The sequence below is a fragment of the Oryzias melastigma genome, linkage group LG8 (assembly GCF_002922805.2).
Source record: "Oryzias melastigma strain HK-1 linkage group LG8, ASM292280v2, whole genome shotgun sequence".
Classification (NCBI taxonomy): domain Eukaryota; kingdom Metazoa; phylum Chordata; class Actinopteri; order Beloniformes; family Adrianichthyidae; genus Oryzias; species Oryzias melastigma.
Window position 1 is genome coordinate 13,435,904 of NC_050519.1, and position 19,873 is coordinate 13,455,776.

The 19,873-nt window shown below is 38.5% G+C and overlaps 2 protein-coding genes and 1 long non-coding RNA gene across 4 annotated transcripts; 2 read left to right on the forward strand and 1 right to left on the reverse strand.

The window, feature by feature from the left end:
- Window positions 1–214: 214 nt before the first annotated feature.
- Window positions 215–7,866, forward strand: jpt1b (Jupiter microtubule associated homolog 1b). The gene is made up of 5 exons (XM_024271754.2): window positions 215–432; window positions 2,076–2,215; window positions 4,058–4,206; window positions 5,008–5,038; window positions 7,306–7,866. Exons 1-5 carry the CDS (start codon window positions 377–379, stop codon window positions 7,449–7,451), a joined length of 522 nt encoding a protein of 173 aa, XP_024127522.1. The 5' UTR covers window positions 215–376; the 3' UTR covers window positions 7,452–7,866.
- LOC112146106 lies at window positions 4,019–14,273 on the reverse strand. Its single transcript, XR_002919194.1, has 3 exons — window positions 14,110–14,273; window positions 13,856–13,954; window positions 4,019–4,232 (listed from the first exon to the last, which is right to left on the reverse strand). It is a non-coding gene; the product is annotated as an uncharacterized LOC112146106 (long non-coding RNA).
- A 1,685-nt stretch (window positions 14,274–15,958) lies between these two features.
- Window positions 15,959–19,867, forward strand: si:ch211-188c18.1. 2 transcript variants are annotated; one of them, XM_036213283.1, is made up of 4 exons: window positions 15,959–16,575; window positions 16,697–17,020; window positions 17,361–17,479; window positions 19,022–19,867. In XM_036213283.1, exons 1-4 carry the CDS (start codon window positions 16,521–16,523, stop codon window positions 19,100–19,102), a joined length of 579 nt encoding a protein of 192 aa, XP_036069176.1. In that variant the 5' UTR covers window positions 15,959–16,520; the 3' UTR covers window positions 19,103–19,867. The 2 variants fall into 2 exon arrangements, with proteins under 2 accessions (XP_036069176.1, XP_036069175.1); XM_036213282.1 differs by lacking the exon at window positions 15,959–16,575 and having other exon boundaries at window positions 16,582–17,020.
- Window positions 19,868–19,873: the final 6 nt, after the last annotated feature.

Consider the following 19,873-nt stretch of genomic DNA (forward strand, 5'->3'; position numbering starts at 1 on the left):
TGTGTTTGTTATTCAAGTTTTCGAAAAATGTGCATAATTGTGTTAGTGCTGTTAATATTAAATGAACCATGTCCAGGGATGAAAGCTGTGATCATTTATAAATATGGGGACTGCCACCAGCAAGATGTTCGACCTCTTAGGTTCTGTCCAATCAGAAAAGAGTTCTGTGGTGCCCTGTCCAATCAGAGCGCGCGGTCGGCTGGTGGGCTGGGCCTTGTGGGCTGGCACCGCAGAACCAGCAGATCTGGGCTTCCCAGCGCTTTTCCAGTTTCGGGTGGAGTCTGCGTCTCGTCGCATTTCTGCGGGCAGGGAGGATTTCTCCTTTTGTCATCCGTTTGACTGCTCCTTATAGCCAGGACGTCGGAAACTCCCAAAGATGACGACCACCACCACATTTCAAGGGATGGACCCCGGCGCTAAGAGCAGCTCCAGGTGAATAAAAAAAGCAGCTGGAAACCTTTAGCGGAGGAACAAAAGAAGCGGGATGCGGGGAAGTGTTTTAAGCTAGCAAACGCCTCTTTTTTTTTTGGCTAGTTTGTGAATAGCGGTTTATCTTCTTGTATTGTGGAGAAGGTTTGAGCCGCACTGTCACACAGTCTGGCTAATTAAGTTAATCTCTTTGGGCCTCAGAGCAACCACAACCCTTTAGCAACACTTAAGTTATTTGAGTTAGCTTGTGAGGGCGAGTTAAAATTAGCCCCCAAAAAAGTGGCTAACCGGAAATATTTACATACTTTTCTGTAAACGGACTGGCCTATTTTGTTTGTATTTACTTTAAAGTAACAGTTTTATGCTAAATTTGTCAAAGTCAGGCCATTTTAACTTCACGTTTTACCTAAAATAGAGGCGATAAATGTCTGTAAGTGATATTTGTACGCCCCCCTAAAAGGATATTTTATTCTAGAAGGTTCCGACAGCGTGCAGACAGAAAGGGGTTATTTTCTGTCGGGACTAAAAGCCCCTGAAGACTCACGCAGTCCTTTCTGGAAGTGATGCGTCTGGATGCATTCCTCCTCGTTTTATTGCAGCAGAAACAGCAACAATGAATCGTCTTAGTGTTTGTGGCATTTTTATAGGGATAGAAACGTCATCAAATGTTGGGAAGAATTCCCTTTTCCCCCTCCGGATAATGCAGGGGTTTGGGTGCTGGCTAAGCTTTCTGGAGGTTTATTTTTTGGTCCCTCTTTCGGCCAAATGCTGCTGCTGTCTGACCACATGGGTCAGTGGAAGCTAAAATCTTAGCCTCGTGCCCATCAGATGTGCCATCTTTGATAGTGGAGCTGTTGCTTCACTTCCCACTTAAAAAAAAGTGCCCCCCTTGTCTTTAGTGATTAGCCACATTTAATTGGTTTGATTTGCGGTTTCATGACAGGGTGGGGTCAGCTGCCCTGCTGTCGCAGTCCGCGTGGAAGCCATGAGCTCATCCTCTCTGCTCAGGAGATGGTCTGCTTTAGACATTATTGTCACAGACACCACGTGTGCAGGAAAAGATGTGAAAACTAAATCATCTTGCTGTACTTTAAGCTGATACGTCTTTGTATGTTGAGTAGCCTTTTTTTTTACTCCCATCTGCCCTCCTGGCCCTCCGGCAGCTGTTCTGTGTCAGCTGGTGGGCTTCCTCCATTCTGTGGAGAGTTTACTGGACAAAAAAAGAGAGGGGGCGTCTGCCATTCCCCCCTCTATGACTTTCACAGCACATTCGTATTTTTGGTGTTGCTTTTGGGCTTCCTCTTCAGCCTGGTGCTAAAAACGATCCCATTTATTGTGTCGAATTGGCTCAAAAATGTGTATCCTTGCAGAAAATGGTTCTGCCAGAAATGCGCGTGTCACTCCAAAGGAATCCTGCTGAGGAGAGGTTGTGAATCGCAGTTTAAGTCTGATTCTGTGCGACTGGAGTCAGCTGCAGGGCAGGAATTGTGACTGCCTGTCTAGAGGCTGACAGAGCAGAGAGCTCGCTGCTATCTTGGTGCCTTTTTTGGTGTGTTTGGCATGGAAATGAAAGGATTAGGGTGGAGCTGCTCATGCTTGTATGACACGATTTATTTATTTAATTGTTTTGACCTTGTTGTTTTTAGGGTACTACGGCCACCAGGCGGGGACTCCAGCATCTCTTTTGGCGCAGATGACAACTCGACCCCCCGCAAAAACAAGATGGCATCAAACATTTTCGCAGAGCCTGATGACCCCCATGCCCATCGGAGGAACAATCCACCAAGTAATTCAACATCACTTCAAACTAATCTGACTTAATCTTGCACGAGACTGATCAGAGCCGTGGGATTTATGGGTTCGAGACAGCTGTGGTTTGAGGTCTGCAGCAGGGGGAGACGCATTCATAAACTCTGAGGTTGAAAGCACCTTTTGACCTGAGGATGAGGGGGGAAAAATGTGAACTGTATTCAGTTTTTCAGTTTCAGTTTCATATTGTGTCACAGCCAAAAAGCTATGACTATAGGCTGAGTGTAATTTGAAGCTAGACTCTGTTGAATAAAAGCTAAAAAGTTGTCCTCAATGGAAAGAACAGCCTTTCAGGCACGTAGACACTTGGAGACGCCAAACTTGCAGCCACTTTGAGTTTTGTTCTGTATTTATTCCCCCTGTATGTTTATAGTAAACTGATGAAAGTCTTTTGTTGCCTCACAGCATTTCTGTATGGAGGGAGGGGGATTTCAGAATCCTCAGCAGTAAGATTCTTCAGATCACATGCTTTCACCCCGACTTCTTTGTTGAAATGGTTTACGTGATGTTGCAAATTATCTGAGTGTGAGGAAGAATTTGATATTTAACTCTCAGCTGAGCTGTGGTTTTACAGCCAACAGCTGTTAATGGTAAAGTGATTTTTCTGGCTGTTTTGACCCACTTCAGGAGCCTTGAATGAATGAAAAAAAATTTTTCAAGTGGAATCATGAGTTGCAGGTTGAATCTCATTTATTGGAACAACAAATTGTTTTTTTGTGCTTAACACACAAACATCTAAAGACATGTAATTATTTTCTTGCGATCTTACTCGGATTTATTCATGATTTCTTGAGCTGGTTCAAATGAAATGCAACCATCTCTTGTCGCTGCTTGTGTTTTGTAAGCATGACTGCAGGAGTTATGTTGGGTCTAAGTAGAAGCCTATTGATCAGCTGGACTCTGGCAGGTTCTGCTGAAGTGCCCTCAGCTCCTAACCACATGATGAGCACCTTCTTCTTTTTCAAGAGAGGAGGCTTAGACCGCCACAATTACTCTTTCTGTCTCCGTGTTTTCATACATTTAAGCCAGATTCCCTCCAGAGCAATAAGGTTAGGAAGAAGGAAATGTTTTGTATTGATGATAATACAATGTGTCTCTGTCTTGCCCATTAATCTAGTTTAACCGTCTCGTGTTTCCCGTTTGTTGTGCTCTGGAGATCATAAATCTAGAGCCATTACCGAAGCAGCTCCTCTCAACAGAACTGATTCACTTCACTCCATTAACAACAATGGACACTCCTCTGCTTCTTCAGCGGCCATTGTTTCCCCCCTCATCACAAAGGCGGTTTGTCCCGCCTCAGGCCATCTGGGTGAGAACTGTTGCCTTATGTGGCTTTGGGTAGTTGAGACTGATTCCTCGCTGGGCCGAGTCGGGGTTTGGAGCGTCCCGCTGAAGGAGAGCGCCGGCGATGGGGCGTTTTGTGAGTTTTGGCACTCAGGTCGTCTGCTTGGAAGGGCTCCACAGCTTCTCTGGGTCTGTTACAGGCGGCCAAGCGGATTTAGTGTTGTTTCCTGTTAGTGCCCAGTGATTTTGACATGTGTTATTCCGGCCTCCAAAAATCACCCATAAAGCTGATGTTTTGTCAGGTCTGAGAAGATGAATCTTGTGGCTGATTTGAAAACACGAATGCCTGAGTTGGCTTTATAGCTAATGGGATTAGCGTCCATATGGCATGAGTCTGCTGCTTCCAAGCCCCTTACTCATGATTTGTGCTTCCTGTTTAACATCACTGTTAACTGTTTCCTCTCCCCCAAAAAGGAGCAAGTAAGACTGTAGAATGCCCTCTTATCCACACATTTTTTGTTTTTTTTTCTCTCAGCTGGAGAAGCTGCAGGAACCTTGTGTGGGGAACCCTCGGCCCCTTTGAGGCGGTGCCAGCAGCCGCTCCTCTTCCCCAAGAACCCTGAGCCGGAGCTGACCACCATCCACAACTCGGGGGCCGCTTTGGTCTGGACCCAGAGACGAGAGGTACCCGCCATTTAGTCTGACAGCCCCTGAAGAAAACAGATAAAATAGCTCATGTGGAATGTCCAGGGGGGGGGGTGTAATCTGAACCTTCTTTTTTTTTTTTTAACTAATCCACTTTTTTTCCAAAAAATATCCACCAACATCTGTAAGTCATTTACAGGTTCAGTTTTCGTCCTCAGAAAAACAATCTCATGACTGATCTACTTTTATAAACACTTGGCATCGCTCAGAACAGGAAGTGGGATTTTTGTTGCGTAAAAGAAAACAATAAATGAGTAGATAAAGGAAAGCTATTCGGATTGTTCATGGCAAACAGAGTGCAGTTTAAGAGAAACCTAGTGGTGCAGACAGGTACTGCAGTATACATGTCTGGAGTTCACTTCAGGTCATAAATAATCATCTTTTTATTGCAAAGAGATTACTTATCTGTGGCACAGACCATGTAAGAAATCTATTTTAAGAACAGAAACTAAGCTTAAAGACTCTAGATTAGTGTCTATTCATGTTTTCAAATAAACTGCTAAGTTTTGCACAAAAACTATGTTGTGAATCTGACTTCTTTACACTTTTTAAAGGGTTCTGTTATTAATATTTTGACAAAATTACAGTATTTTTCATTTGGAGCCAGTGCTTGTTTTGTTTCCAAAGAAATGACTAACTTCCCTCAGGCTGAAAAAAAAGGATTGAATGGGTTAAGCATTAACTTTATGGGTGTTTTGGTTTCAGTTCTGGTCATTTTTCCTCCTGGCTGTGAAATAAAAGATCTTGTAAGTAACTTGATCCTTTTTGTTTTTCTTATAGAATGAAAATGGCCAAGAACAGCCCAGAGACGGTACGTACCCAGAAGAGTTTGCCCTTTAAAAGAACTGGTCCAATGCCTGTCACACTGTGACTGTGTCTAAGTGTCCGTGTGTGACTTTGATTACTCAGTGAAAGTTCACTGAAGCAGATCAGGTACTTCCACTTTCTTCATCAGAAAGTGTTGCTGTTTGCTGACAGGGAGGCAACCAATCGCATAGCTTTAACGCAGTAAACAGGCTCTGTGTGTGTCAGGACAGAGCGGTTCTGTCTTTGATGTGGCTTTTCCTTGTTCTGATGGCACGATGATCTGCAGTGGAGCAGCTGTTCTTTAATAGCAGACCTCTCTTTACCAGAAGCTCCGTATGAACCTGCAGGTGTGTGTTTGTAGCGGAGTGGCTGGCTCATGGGATAATTGGAGGTTCGCCAGGCTGCTCAACAAAAACACTCAAATCAAAGATGACTGTTATTGGCACAGTGTGCACTTTAATGTGTCCCGTCCAGAGCAGACTCTTTTATAGTAAAGCATATTTTACAAGTGGTAAAAAAAAAAAAAAATTCAAAGCTTTGTAGTGAGTCACATGTAAGTGTTGTCTGTGTTCAGAAGAAACTCCTGTATTAAAACTGCTAAACCTTTTTATTTCACTTGAAGAGTTCACCATAAGTTACTGTAAATACATCTTAAAATCCCACTCCAACCATATTTTTTCTTATGCAAAATTGTTCCCCGTAATCTTTTATGGTTGTGCAGTTTTAGTCAAAATGAAAAATGTTTTTTAGTAAGATATAGCTGTTTATATCCAGTGGCAGGATCTCATTAGAATTCTGGGTTGTGGGCGGTACTGTTGGCTCGGAGCTACCCCTCCTCGTCCCTGAGATCTTTTTTTTCGCTGTGAAGCCTATAGCTACAAGCTAGCATTAGTAAAAATAACAAACAATGTTGGATCAATCCAGTTATACAGTTTTGAGTGTGACAAGCACACGAGCGTTGAAGGCTCATCATTTCTCGCACACCTAAGTGTGCCAGGGTGCGCACAAGGGAGTGAAGAAGAGACTTTGACACGGCCATTTCATTTTAGTTGCTGCATCACTAGTCTGAGCTTTTTCTAGCATCCGGTTTTCTGATCCGACGTGAAATAAGAAATACTCATAAATGCCGTTTTAATCGTAAATTGTTTTGCATAGGTCCTTTATTATAAGAAGAATGCTACAAGAACGTGTTAAAAACACAAAAAATAAAATTTTTATTGGAGTGGGTTTTTAAACAGATGAAACTAGCTAGTAACTTAATGAATTTGCTTTTTGCTCAAATTACTATTAATACTTTGTTTGTCTTAAAACAGGCTAATATTTTTTAAGCATCTATAGATCAGGGGTTTCCAAATCCAGGCCTTAAGAGTTGTCCTCCTGCTGGTTTGCCAGAAATCCTACTTTATCAATGGCAGGTTGGTTGGAAAGCATGTAGGACACCGGCCCTCGAGGGCTGGATTTGGACCCCCGATCTATAAAGGATATTTATGTCAAAGTTTTTTGCGTTTTAGCTCTTTAACACCAGTGATGTCGCCAGCGACAGCCAAGTGTCACTCTCTTTGACCTACTGTAACTCTTTAGCTACATTCACACCCCCCTCAGCAATGCATGCTCAAGCAACCACCTTCAATCTATAAAAATTCTATGTAAATGCTTATTTTGGGCTTTCATGTTCAAAACTCTCATGTTCACTCGTAGCTAACCTCTTTTTTATGACCATTTTTGGGCTCTATGTACAAATGAACGGTTATTGAAGGGATGTTAAACAAGGTTGAACTTTGACCAATCAGGGACTAGGATTTCATAGGGATGTATGTATGTCGTCCCTTTTAATTCATGGAAGTCCCACCTATGTATAAATTGATCAGGCAGGAGGAATGAATAATTGTGTTTTGTGGTCGGCCAGAATTATGACACTAAGTCCTTCACACATCGGAACGGAGCAAGATTGACAAGATTTGCGCCAATTTGACATTCTTCCCCCTGTAGGTGGCGAACATGCGCTAGTAAACAGTAGAAAAAGAAGAAGAAAAAGTCCATCCCTGCTTTTCAGCGTGTTCTTGAATGGCTGTTAAAGTTTTGCATATCAGCACCAGGCTGCTTTTCGCCGCTACAGAATCCAGTAAAATTATATAAATTTGCATAAACAGTTGAGGACTTACAGTAGTCAAAAGAATGTCAACACTGGAGCTAAAAGGCTAAGACCAGTGCTTTAATCCTGAGGGATGTGGCTGAATTCATCTGTAAGCTCCATGTTTGTCTGTCTCACAGGAGTAGACTGTCCTGAGGATGAGGAGGCGGAGCAGGACGAGCAGAGGGACACGCAACAGTCTTCTGCCCCATCAGGAGGTGCCAATAACGCCACAGGTTCCCGAAGAAACCCCCCAGGTGGCAAGTCCAGCCTCATCCTGGGTTGAAACCTCTGCCTTTTTTTTCCATTTTCTATTTTTTATTTTGTATTTTTTGAAGATCATTACCCCAACAACTCTTTTCCCTCTCAACAACATCTCACAACCTCCCCCTCCAGCATTCCCGGCGCTCATGTCGTCACGTCCATGACCGTCCCGTTCTTCTCCTCGCTCTGGACTTTTTGTTTTTCTTTTTTTTTTAAATCCCTTTTTCTATTAAAATAAGAAAACTGTTGGCAAAAGCACTTTATGTATCTTCCTCCCCTCCACTCCATTTCAGCCCATCCTGTAGCGCATTGCGCCTGCTGGGAAAGGCACGACAATTAGCTTGTCCCTCATTCTCACCGGTTGTAAATGGTAAAAGAAAAATATGACAGATTTGATGCGTGGATTTCTAAATACAATAAAGATTCATATGAATTCACCATGGCTGATTATTGGCTTTTTTCTGAGTGGCAACTGTTGGGAGAATTTGAATAACTGAAGTTTGCGGATTAGAGTCGGTAGGAAAATGTAAACAAATGCAGTTAGTCATATTTCTTTTTTTAGTTTTCTTATGAATAAATATAAGTAAGATGATGCATTTCATCTATAAGCACTAAAACAAAAAAAGTGGATAACTTTGACACTTGTCACAGTCTGGTCTATGACTCTTATTTTGTTAAGTCTTTAAGTCATTTTTATATAAACCATGTGGACTGAAAAGTGAAAATGGAGTTTGGAAGGATTCTACCGTGTGCTGAGACATGGTCTGCAACAGTTTTTCTCAAAAACTCCTTATTTGGTTGTAGCCTCAACTCGACCTTCTTTAGTGTTGGTGGAAATGCACAAAAGACAAGAAAACACTTGGAGGGCTTTTGTTAAAAGCATTAAAGAACCACAATGGTTCAAAACTTTGTTTTTTATTTGTTATACTTGGGTGATAAAGTGGAATCTTCACTACTTATTAAAAAATAATAGCAAAATGAGATAATTACATTGTGAAGCGACAACAATCTCAGTCTCTTTCCAGACATTTTGCACCACCTATATTGCTGTAAAGAGAATTTAGTGTTACAATGTGTTAAATTATAAACAAATGAGCTAACCACTTTCTAGAACTATTTAATTTTAATTATATTTACCATTTTTGATGACCTCATCCAACTATAATACATGAAGCATCACTCCTAATAGCTGGATTGGGTAATGTGGGGTCTTGCTTGCAAATTTCACTTTTAAATATAAAATAAAGATTAATTTAATCAGCTGAGTTTGTACATCCGATTTAAAACAAAAGTTAGAACAAGACAGACCTAAACATAAATCGTTTTGTATTTCAGAGGCTTTATTTGATTCAGGTAAAAAAAGAAAAAAGAAAACTAAAATATTATTAACTCTATATAACTATGTCATATTTGATACATGCATTTCTGTGATCCTCATCTCGTTAGCATGATCCAATCCTTCCTTTAAAAGCCATTGTTTACAACATGGTCCATGTTTTCCTCCCTGTAGCTCATCATTCCACTAGGAGCAATAAAATAACTTTTTGTGCTAATTTCAAAATGGCTGCCCCCATGACACTTTTGGCGGGAAAACGTTTCGCTAATTTAAAAAAAAAACTTCATGGTGAGAATAACTAATCTATTTTTGCTCTTTTTTTTTTTAAATGACAACTTCCTGTATTGACAGAATGTAAAATTAGTTCATAATTTAGGTTAAAGATGTGTGAATCAAATTTAAGAAGGTGAATAAGGAGCTTTTTTCCTAAACATTCATGGCAGTATTTTGTATCTTAGCAAAAACTTACCAAATTACCCAACGTATCATACATATTTAATTAAAAAACATTTTTTAAATCTTTGATTTAGATTTGATCAGTTTTTAAAAGCATTTTTATTCCAAAAAATATGACTGTCAAATCTTTGATGATTTACTTATAAAGGAACTCTTGAAAAATAAAACAGTTGAGTCTATAAATATGTTTAACTTGCATTTAAATTAGAAAAAAAAGGAAATAGCTTAAAAAAGTTTAATTGATTGTTATGCTAGCCCCATGTTCTATTCCATAAACATTATAATCTCCAGTCCAAGATGTCAATCTGAATTCCATTGTATTGTTGATTCCATAAATCTTTGTAAGCTTCTTACAGAGTAGAATGAAGGGCTTTAACAGGGCTGATCCTCCTCTTTAGATTAGTCATGATAAGGCTTATTTTAAGTGAACAAACTCTTCAGAAAAAATAGATAAAAATGGCTTTAAAAGCCATCCAGCGTATGGCCCACTTAACCCCAGGTGGTCATCCATCACTGACTCTGTTTTCTACCACTTTGTCATAACTTGGCCCTGGAGGCCCGTTTGAGCTGACATCCACAGACTTCTTTCTCCACGCCACTGTCTCTAAAGGAAGTCTGATCATACATAGAGACTCGGATGTTTCTATTTCAGCTTCCATCCATTTGTCCAGCTATCTGTTTCCTCCTGAGTGAGCTCACAGAGGTGGCTGGAGCCTATCAAAGCTAAGGAAAGCTAGTACTCAGGACCAACCCATTTATGACACGTTTTTTTTTTTACCGTGGGATTACTTCAGGAAAAATGTGTATTTTCCACTCAGAAAAGACTAAAGTGATGTTAACAACCACACCGTCCCATCTCAGCGTGTTGATATTTAGAGGAGCTTCCATACCAGGCTTCTGCAGGTAACAAATTCAAAGTCTTTCTTTGATCAGGACCACCGATTATAGTCAGCCACATTGCCAGCTTTGCCTTTCATCTACGCCTTCTTCTCTACTGACCACAGGAATGCAGTCTCTCACTTGATGTTACTAAGACTGGAATGATACTTAAAGTTCTCCTCTTGCAGGAGCAGATCATCCCCCAACAGGAAAAAGATTTAACTGAAAACTTTTTCCCTCCGATTTAGACGTGCTCACTTCATCTGGAACACGATTCAACCTTTTTGGAATTGAAAAGATTAGAAAGTGTTAGGGACTGCTTTGAAAAACTTTCAAAAAGATAACTATATTTGGGTTCAACCACAAAGAGCAACATGCCATTAAAACATGTTCTGAGCAGGTTTTCAAGTAAAAATAAAAAAAAAAAAAAAAAAGCATGCTAAAGTTAGTTGTACGTTTAACCCAGCATGCATGCTTTTAGGATCTTGGCGCCATCATGGAAACATGCAAACTCCACACAGAAGCCTCTCTGTAGGCTTATGAAAGAAAACTGAGAAACTAAATATCCTGGTCAAAACGGTAAGAACTGCATAAATCTCCATTCAAGGCGTCTCACTCCTTAGTGGTTTAAATCTTAGGCTCCGGTTGATGTAAAACCATGAGCTGCATAATGTTGTGGCACAGTGGTGGGTTTCTGACCTCATCTGCCAAGGAGGCATGCGTGGGTCACTCAAGACCAGGAAAAGAACTTCCTGCCTTGGAGAAATGCCAGGAAATAAGAGAGTCCTGAGTAAGAGCTTGTTTTGAAAAGCCTGTTTCAACCCGGGAATAACTGCTCTTTATCGGATTATAATCCCTCTTTATTGCTATAATCTCCCTTTATCCTGCATATGACTAACGAGAATATATTAAATAAGTCACACCGTATTTTAGAAGCTTAATTTGATTCAGGTCAAAAAATAAAAAATATATATAATTATCAACCATATATATAACCATCTGTATCATATTTGATACATGCATTTCTGGGATCCCCATTTCGTTAGGATTATCCAAACTTTCCTTAAAAGGCCAAGATTTAAAACTTGATCATTTTTTTCTGCCTTTTAGTTCGTCATCATCCCACTAGGGGCAGTAGAAGGACTTTTTCTGCTTAACTACCAGTCCATATCAAATCTGCCATTTAGAAAAATTAATGACACATTTATTTATTTATTTATTGGTGTATATATTTATTTCATTTTGGCTCTTTCCAAACTCCAAATCTGTGTACCTAATATCTAGAAATGATTTGTCCTACCATAATTATGTAGATGACACTCAGATATGTCTCATTGTCAGCGGGTGAACAAGGTCCAATAAATTCACTGTGCCGCTGCATTGAACAAATTACTATGTCGATGCAAGATAATTTCCTCCATCTAGACTCAGATAAAACTGAAATAATTGTCTTTGGTCCTCAAAATCAAAGGAAAAGTGTAATCTGTCATCTGGAATCCCTCAGGTAACCAAAAAATCAGGTTAGAAACCTGTGAATTATATTAGACTCTGACTTAATTTTTAATAGTCACATCTCATCACTTACATCAGTAGCCTTTTATCACCTGAAGGACATCACCAAAATGTAAAAATGTTGTGTCCAAACCTGCTTGAGTAATTAATCCATGCCTTTGTGCCCCGTAGGTTGGACTATTATAATGGCCTCCTCACTGTGCTTTCTACACGAGGGATCAAACAACTAAAATTTACTCAAAATGCTGCAGCTCAAGTCCTGACAAAAAACAGGAAATATGACCACATTAGTCCAGTTCTGAGGTCTTTGCACTGGCTTCCTGTTGCTCAGAGAATCGAGTTGAAAACAGCTCTGCTTGTTTATAAGTCTCTTCATGGCCCAGCACCCAAGTATGCTCATTGCTTATAACCCATCTCGAAATGTGAGAACCTCAGGCTGAGGTCTTCTTCAGGTACCAAGAATTAAAACTAAACATTGTGTGTGGCAGCCTTTCAGTATTTCTCATCAAAGGTTCAGAACAATCTCTTTGAAAATGGGCCACAAGTCTGAACATGTTCAAATTTGTGCTGAAAACTTTTTTTATTCAGCACTGTGTTTTAAAATAGGAACTATTGTGTTTGTTTTCAATGATTTTTACATTTCTGAATTTTTTTATATATTTTTTTTTATGATTTTACTTGTGTTTTATCAATAGAGTTTTATTCATTTTTGTAATTTAAAAAAAAGTTTTTGTACAGCACTTTGAATTGCCTTGGGTAGGAATTGGGCTTTATAAATAAACTTGCTTGCTTATTTCAAAATGGCTGCCTCCGTGACACTTTTGGCGGGAAAATGTTTAGCTGCTTTTTAAAACTTTGTGGTGAGAACAACTAATCTATTCTTGTTCATTTTTTCCAATGACAACTTACTGTATTAAAAGAATCCAAAATTAGTTTATAATTAATATTAAAATTGTGTTAATCAAATTGGAGACGGTGGGTAAACAAAGGAGCTTTTTTCCTGAACATTCATGTCAGTAATTTAGCATCCTAAGTTAACATTGTTAGATAACATAATATGTTATAAAAAACAATATTGCAAGGGTTTAAAGAACATCTCAATTCCAAAAAATGTGAATTTTCTGCCAATTCTTACCAAAACTTAAATGTAAAATAGTCTCACAATAGCTCATCTAACAGCTAATTTCTGCTTCATTTGTAGTAGCTTATTAAATGTTCTTTAGGGCGCAAATATTTGGAATCTCTATGAGTGTGGCTTGTTTTTAAGCAGCAAATGGAAAGGCTCGATTGTTTAAAAGAACACGGCAGCACTGTCAGTTGGAAAGATAAGATCTGAGTAGACATGTCAGGCTTTGATGCACAGATCCCAGATTTGGTTAAAAACAAACAGCATACCATCACAAAACACATCATTCCAACTGTCTGTGGGAAAAGGTGGAGAAGATGGGGGATTTTATTCAGCTTGTAATGCAGCAGCTTCAGACATGAATTCTTCTGTGTGAGAATATTCTTAATGTGAGGTTGTTTCACTGACAGCATGCAAATGAAGTTGGTGTGGTTTGTAGAAAAGATCAGAGCAAACCTCAAATTCTTCACAGTGATGTGAGATGCTGATAAAACCAAAAAGTAAAAGTGGTTTTAAAACAGAATGGTTTTTTTACACCCCTGCATTTTATTTTGCTCATTACAAATTATTACCAGCTATGTAAAATCCATTCATTTTAAGGTGACATTCTTTTTGAACAGGCACAACCTGGACGGACACTCAGTTTATCCTACCACAAACAAACAATCACACATTTTAATTAAATAGAATGGAGAAAAATGAACCTAATATCACATTTTTTTTTAACAAAGTCCAACATTTACACAAATAAATGCATGAACAACAAAAGGAGCACTAACAAACACATGCACAAACACAAACAAATTATACTTCTGCTCTATTATTTCATAAAACGTTGGCATATAACACACTTAAAGGTAAGAAGTACTGCAAGCTCTGCTAAATTATTTTGTAACCAGTTTTTGTAATGTTTGCAGTAATGTAAACATACTCTCATATTCATTTTCAGTTGATTTTTAGATGATATGTGTTTAATTTTGTGGTTAGTTAATACCACATAATATATTGCTCTTGTGTTCTGGTCACCAGCTGATCAGTCTCTTGATCATCCCACTAATCTTTCCACAAAGACTTCAGATTACCCGTTTCCTCCCCCCACAGCCATATGTAATCTTACTGTGAGTGATGAATGTTTGCACATCTTTGCTCGTTTGCAGCCTCAGTATTGACATGGTCATTAAGGCGTGTGGAGTCCAGATGAGGTCACAGGAGCTCCCTGCAGAGGAAGAGGATGTGAGCGTGGAAGTAGGAATGGGAAACGAGGTGAGTCATCTTTGAGTGACACAGCAGCAGCAGCAAATCAATCAATGACCATTTAGTCACCGGCTTTGACTCAGCAACCATGCAGCCTCAGAAGAACTGCTGGCTCACATTTTCATCTTGGATGAATCCAGAAAATTCCAAAATGCTTTCCTTTTTTTCCCCACTTCCTTCTTTCTTTCTGCCTTCTAAACGAGCAGAAACAAATCATCCGGATAGCATTGCAGACTCAAATGCCCTGCCCAAAACAGGAAGCTCCAGCAGCCAAATGGACAGGGTTGTTTCCGTAGCAACAGTAAGAACATAACAACCCTCCCTGCGTTATCTCTCACTGACATTGTACCTCCTTAACTGGAAAAGGCTGGAAGGGGGATGAGGAAAAGACTGATGGGATGGAGTGGGCCTTTTTGTTTTTGCTCTGTCCCAGGGGGATGAGGGCAGATCAGGTGGTGGGTGTGCCACCTCGGATTCATCTCCGGAAAGGGCCTTGGCTGTGGATTTATTGACCGATTACTTACTATTCCCTCAGGGTGGGGACCTCTTAATGGAGTTTATTGTATTCTTTTCGGCTTCAGACTGTATCCAATGTTGTTGAACCATAGAATAATCACTATTAAGTGTATTATTATAATCATTATTATTCCAGAGCATTTTGAGCTTTAACATGATCAATATTTTCCATTTAAAATAAACTATAAGCCAAACATGTGATTTAAGAACCCACAATATGTCATGCTTCACACATTATTCTGTTTGTCCTTAGATTAAGATGGAAAATTAGAATAGAATGAAACTTTATTGATCCCACAAAGAGGAAATGACCTTACAATTAAAACAAATATTGCATAGGGTCTAATAGCTAACAGGAAGAAAGATCTGTGAAAGAGCTCCAACCTGCAATGAGGTGTTAAAGTGACAGACTGAAAGAGCATCAGTATACCCACGAGCGATGATGGATTCCAGTTTATTTAGATCTTCTTCTTTTCCTTTCGGTTTTTCCCTTCAGGGGTCGCCACATAGAATCAGTTTCCTCCATCTAAGCCTGTCTTCAGGATCCAGCCACCTTGTTTGGATATACATCAAGAACTCTTGATAATTCTCTTATATTTTTATTTATTCGTGAACAATTTATGAGAATTCAGTTTCAACAAAGAAATAAAAAAAATCTTTATCTACAGTCCATCTACTTGAAAATTCTCCTTTCTGCCGCTAGAGGGCAGTGCTAACACTGCAAAACAGAGTCCTGATAACCCGGTGACACCAAAACTGTGACCTACTTTCAGGAGCTGTTGCTTTAACAGACACCCTAGTAAAACTCCAATACGTCACAGTTCATACTCATTTTTTATGATAGTTATTTCCTGTTGTTTACATTTGATCTGTAAAATACAATTTTACTGTCACTTTTAGGCAAAACATTGTTTTTAAAGACAAACTCAAATGAAAATTCCACTTTTAACATGTTCTTGTAGCACTCTTCTCATTACAGGGAACATATATGAATTGCATTTCTGAGTTTTTGTTTATTCAGGGAGCAAATGAGAAAATTCTGACGTAAAAAGCATCAACAAATAGGTCACAAGCTCCCTGCTCCACTCCATTCTGATGCATCCACTTGCTCTGCTTTGCTGGAATCTGGCTCAAAACTTGTACAGCTGGACAGCTCTGATATTGCTGATATTTTGGATATTTTTTCTGTAAGGTACGAGAGTGTGTACACAAATGGAAAATGAGGGTGGGCTTATTATGCGCGAGCAGCTCTGTCTGCAATTTATAGATGAATTTCTAATGATATTCATTAGAAATTCACCTCTGAGTTGTGGAGAAATTTCTAATGAATTACTGCTGCAGAGTTATGTCTTTGAAAATGACACAAGCATTTTGATTTTGGCTAAAAACAGCTTAATCATTGTTAAAAGAACATTGGGAATGCTTTTACAATAGATATAAAGATGATCAGAGTGGGACTTTAATCAAGCAGAGTAAAACGCATCAACAATTAAACTAAATTTGTTTAAATAAATTCAACGTACATTTTGTTTAATAGTTTAATATGATACTGATTAAGTAAAACAAAATGAGTTTAAATATGATCAATATTTGTAAGATGAATAATGAGACAGTGAAAATATAAATAGAAACATTAAAAAAAATTGAGAAAGCTTGTCACCAAGTTAAAATACACATTTCACAAATAAAATATCTATAGATTTCCTCAGACAAGTAAGCAAAACTTTTGCTTCTCTTTTTCCTTGGTCTAACAGCTGCATCTGAAAATGTCAAATGTCATGTAAACATCTCAGTCAGCACGTCCGCTGTCTCGCTCAGTCCGTGCATACAGAAGTTCTAGTTTATGTTTCCGATGCTCAACTCGCAGCTGCCGTAGAGACTTGCAAAGTGCTGATTCGAGCATGAATGCTTTCACATCAAACGCCACTATCTAGGTCACGTGAGTTTTTTTGGTTGAAAACAAGTGTCGCTTCCTCCACAACAAGAGAAACTCAGCAACAGTCACAGTCGACATGTCTGCTGTCTGGCTGACATTTGCAGCCGTCCTTTGTCTGCTGAGTGCAGCAGGTAAGATGGATGAAGATGTAAACTTCCAAAACGTTTTCCAGTCAATAATAGTTCAAAATGATTATACAGCAGCAGCAGACTCAATTGTGTTGTTTGTGTCTTTTTTTTTTTTTTTTTGCAGAGGGGAACAATATAGTATGGAAAAAGGTTGGCGAGGATGTGACCATCGCATGCAGGACTTCACAGGAGCAGAATCACATGTTTTTAAAGAGGGGGCTCCACGAGGAAACAGTTCTTTTTTATGCAGACAAAAATTCTACCACGTCAAAGATAGAACCAGCAAACAAAATTCAGACAAGAGGAAAATTCCCCAACATCACTTTTACAATCAAGAATTTGACATCGACTGACATAGGACCTCACTGGTGTCTGTTCACACATTATGATAAGAATTTTAAAGGAACCACTGATAAAAAGTATGGATCCATACTTCTGGTGATCAAAGGTGAGCATTATTAGATGTTTAAATTTGTCTTTTCAGATAAAACATACTTCTGATTTCCTTCATCAGACATTCAGATTGGGTAGCCAAGTGATGCAGAAAAAGGATATAAAGCTACTTTAAGTTATTTATTGGAATATAGGTGTCATTTGAGGGGAATTTTCACAGCGCGGTTTGAGTCAAGGAAAAGTTCAACCTGTTCAACCTGATGGAAAGTCCAGGCAGCAGGAAAATGAAATGAATCACCTGATTAATAAAAAACAGAAAAAACAACCCTCGCTTGGATACACATTTATGAAGTGAACAATAACAGATATGGATGTCTTTTTTTTTTTTTTTCTAGAAGACGACTTTAAGGTCGACTGTTCACCGAACACGCCCATGTATTTGATAGCCATTGTGGTCTCCGCCACCGTGTTGATCACCCTTGTGTTTACCATCATCTTAACAAGATTTGTGAAGGTATTTATGTCTTTTTCTCATTTTTGTGTGCTTCTGGTGTTGGTGAAATGAAGAAGTTTGGGCAGCCTGAGGGTTTGGCCAGATTCATGTGACCGCTCAATAATCAAACTGTAAACATGGGCTGTCCACAGTTTGTTTTTCTAGCTCAAAATTTAAAAACGTAAAACCTGGCTTCATGAAAAGTTTTTTATGAAGTTATAAGAAAAAAATAAATGAATTAATGATACAATTTAAAAAAAATATTACAATATTTTTTGCACAATAGAGCACACTGGATTATAAGACACATCATTAATTAAATGTCTTTTATTAAAATTATATCATAAGTCGCACTGAACTATAAGTGAGACAGAAGAGTCTATGATAATTCAGATTCATTATTAACTGTGTCTACTGTAACTGTAGAATCTGTTTATAACACCCTACATGTTAGCCATGTTACAAGCGTCAACCGCATTAGCATATTAAAAATACCTGTAACTCCAAACCTTGTTTGCAACTATTGAAAAAAGAGATAGATACCACTAAAACTGATGTTATTGTGACTATGTTAACTCCTAATTTTGTTAGTAGCACTTTAAAATTAAAATAAAAATCACAATTCGACATCGCTACACATTAGCCGCATTAGCCTACTCCTAACCTTGTTAGCAACATGTAAAATTTCAAACTGATTCCACTAAAACAAATGTTACTGCGACTATGCTAACTCTGAAATGTTAGTAGCTTTTTTTTAAATTAGAAAAATACAGTTTGACCCCGCTACACGTTAGCCACGTTAGCATATTCACAATAACTCCCAACCTTATTTGCATCACGTGATAAAACAGACTCACTATAACAAGCATTACTGTGGCTATGCTAACTCCTACCTTTGTTAGTAACACATGAAATTAAATTAAAAAAAGCGCAGACGCAGCTACATGTTAGCCGCATTAGCATTAGCCTATGCAAAACTCCTAACTTTTTGTAGCAGAATTACTAGCCACCTTGTATTTCAAGGCTAACTGTCGTGTTTTGAACAAAATTTTAAACTCGTTTTATAGTGCAAAAATAAATAAGCAAAGGCACAAATGAAACCAGAAATAATGTTTTGCTTCGTTTTTAAATTCACAGTTTTTTAGAAATGGTTTATTTTTTCTAATTTCTATTAATTTTTTTTTACATGTACCAGTTTTCTGGCATTGCATCTCAAAACTCCAAATTAGTGCTTTCTGGTAACCAAAGTTTTGTCAAGTAACCTGCAAACACAAATATAATAATTTGAGCAAAATTTCATTCACTTTTATCATAATCTGCACCATATAGGCTACAGTTTACATGAACAAAAACAACAAAAAATTCAAACTTACAGTATTTTTTCAAACAACTTATCCTTTTTAACTGATAGTTTGCTTGTTGAGGTTACAGTGACATTTACAAAGGAAACCACAGGGGAAAAAAGGTGTTATTTCTCATCATAGCACAAGCATATGTTTGAGATCAAGTTCAATAATAACAATTAACATTTCACATCTAACATTCTTTTGCAATCAATCCCAGCTCAAGGGCCTCAAGAACCAGACACAACGACGCCCCACCAACGATGTTTATGAGGACATGCGGGCAACAATACGACGGTGAGGATGAGAGCCTGGAGGACGGCAGCCGGCGAGGAACAGTATCGATATGACACCAGTCACTCCAAAGATATGTTTGCATCAAAGAAGCAACTCTAAGACAGTTTGAGCATTTTATAAATACGTTTTTTTTATGTAACTGGAAAAAATGAACAAAAAGTTTCAGTTAAAGATGAAGGTACGTGACTTTTATTGACTGTAACATGGAGGGATGAAAACGATGCCACCTTTGATTGTGACTAGAATTTTCTCATAAAGAGTTATTAGTTTTTGCTGAACAGTGTCTTACTCATGGCTGAGATGACTTTAAAGCCACCTTTGAGTCACTGCCAAAACTGAAAAAAAAGAGGAATGGTTAACACTTCTCAAACTCTGTGATCCTGTGGCCTCATTCGGTGATCACACAGCACACGAACGAAATATGTAAATTTATAACAGATGTATTGTATGTACAAAGTCCAGTAGCCTCTCTGATGAAACTGTTTTTGTTGGCCCCATTCCACTTGCTTTTCTTTCATTCATGTTAGTCATCTTATCTTGAACTTTTAAGGTAACAGACTATTTCCAGTAGCACCAAATCATGATGGTACTTCTGCCGTGTTGAAAAGCTAGCAAGATGTTTTGCTTAACAGTTAAGCTTTGTTGTTGTGTTTTGTTCAACAGTAAATCCAATACTTGTTTACTTTTACGTTTAAAAACTTTGGTATTGAGTCAACTTGATGGGGTTGTGATTTCTTTATGACAAAAAGAGGAAATTTACTCTAAAAGGAAACAG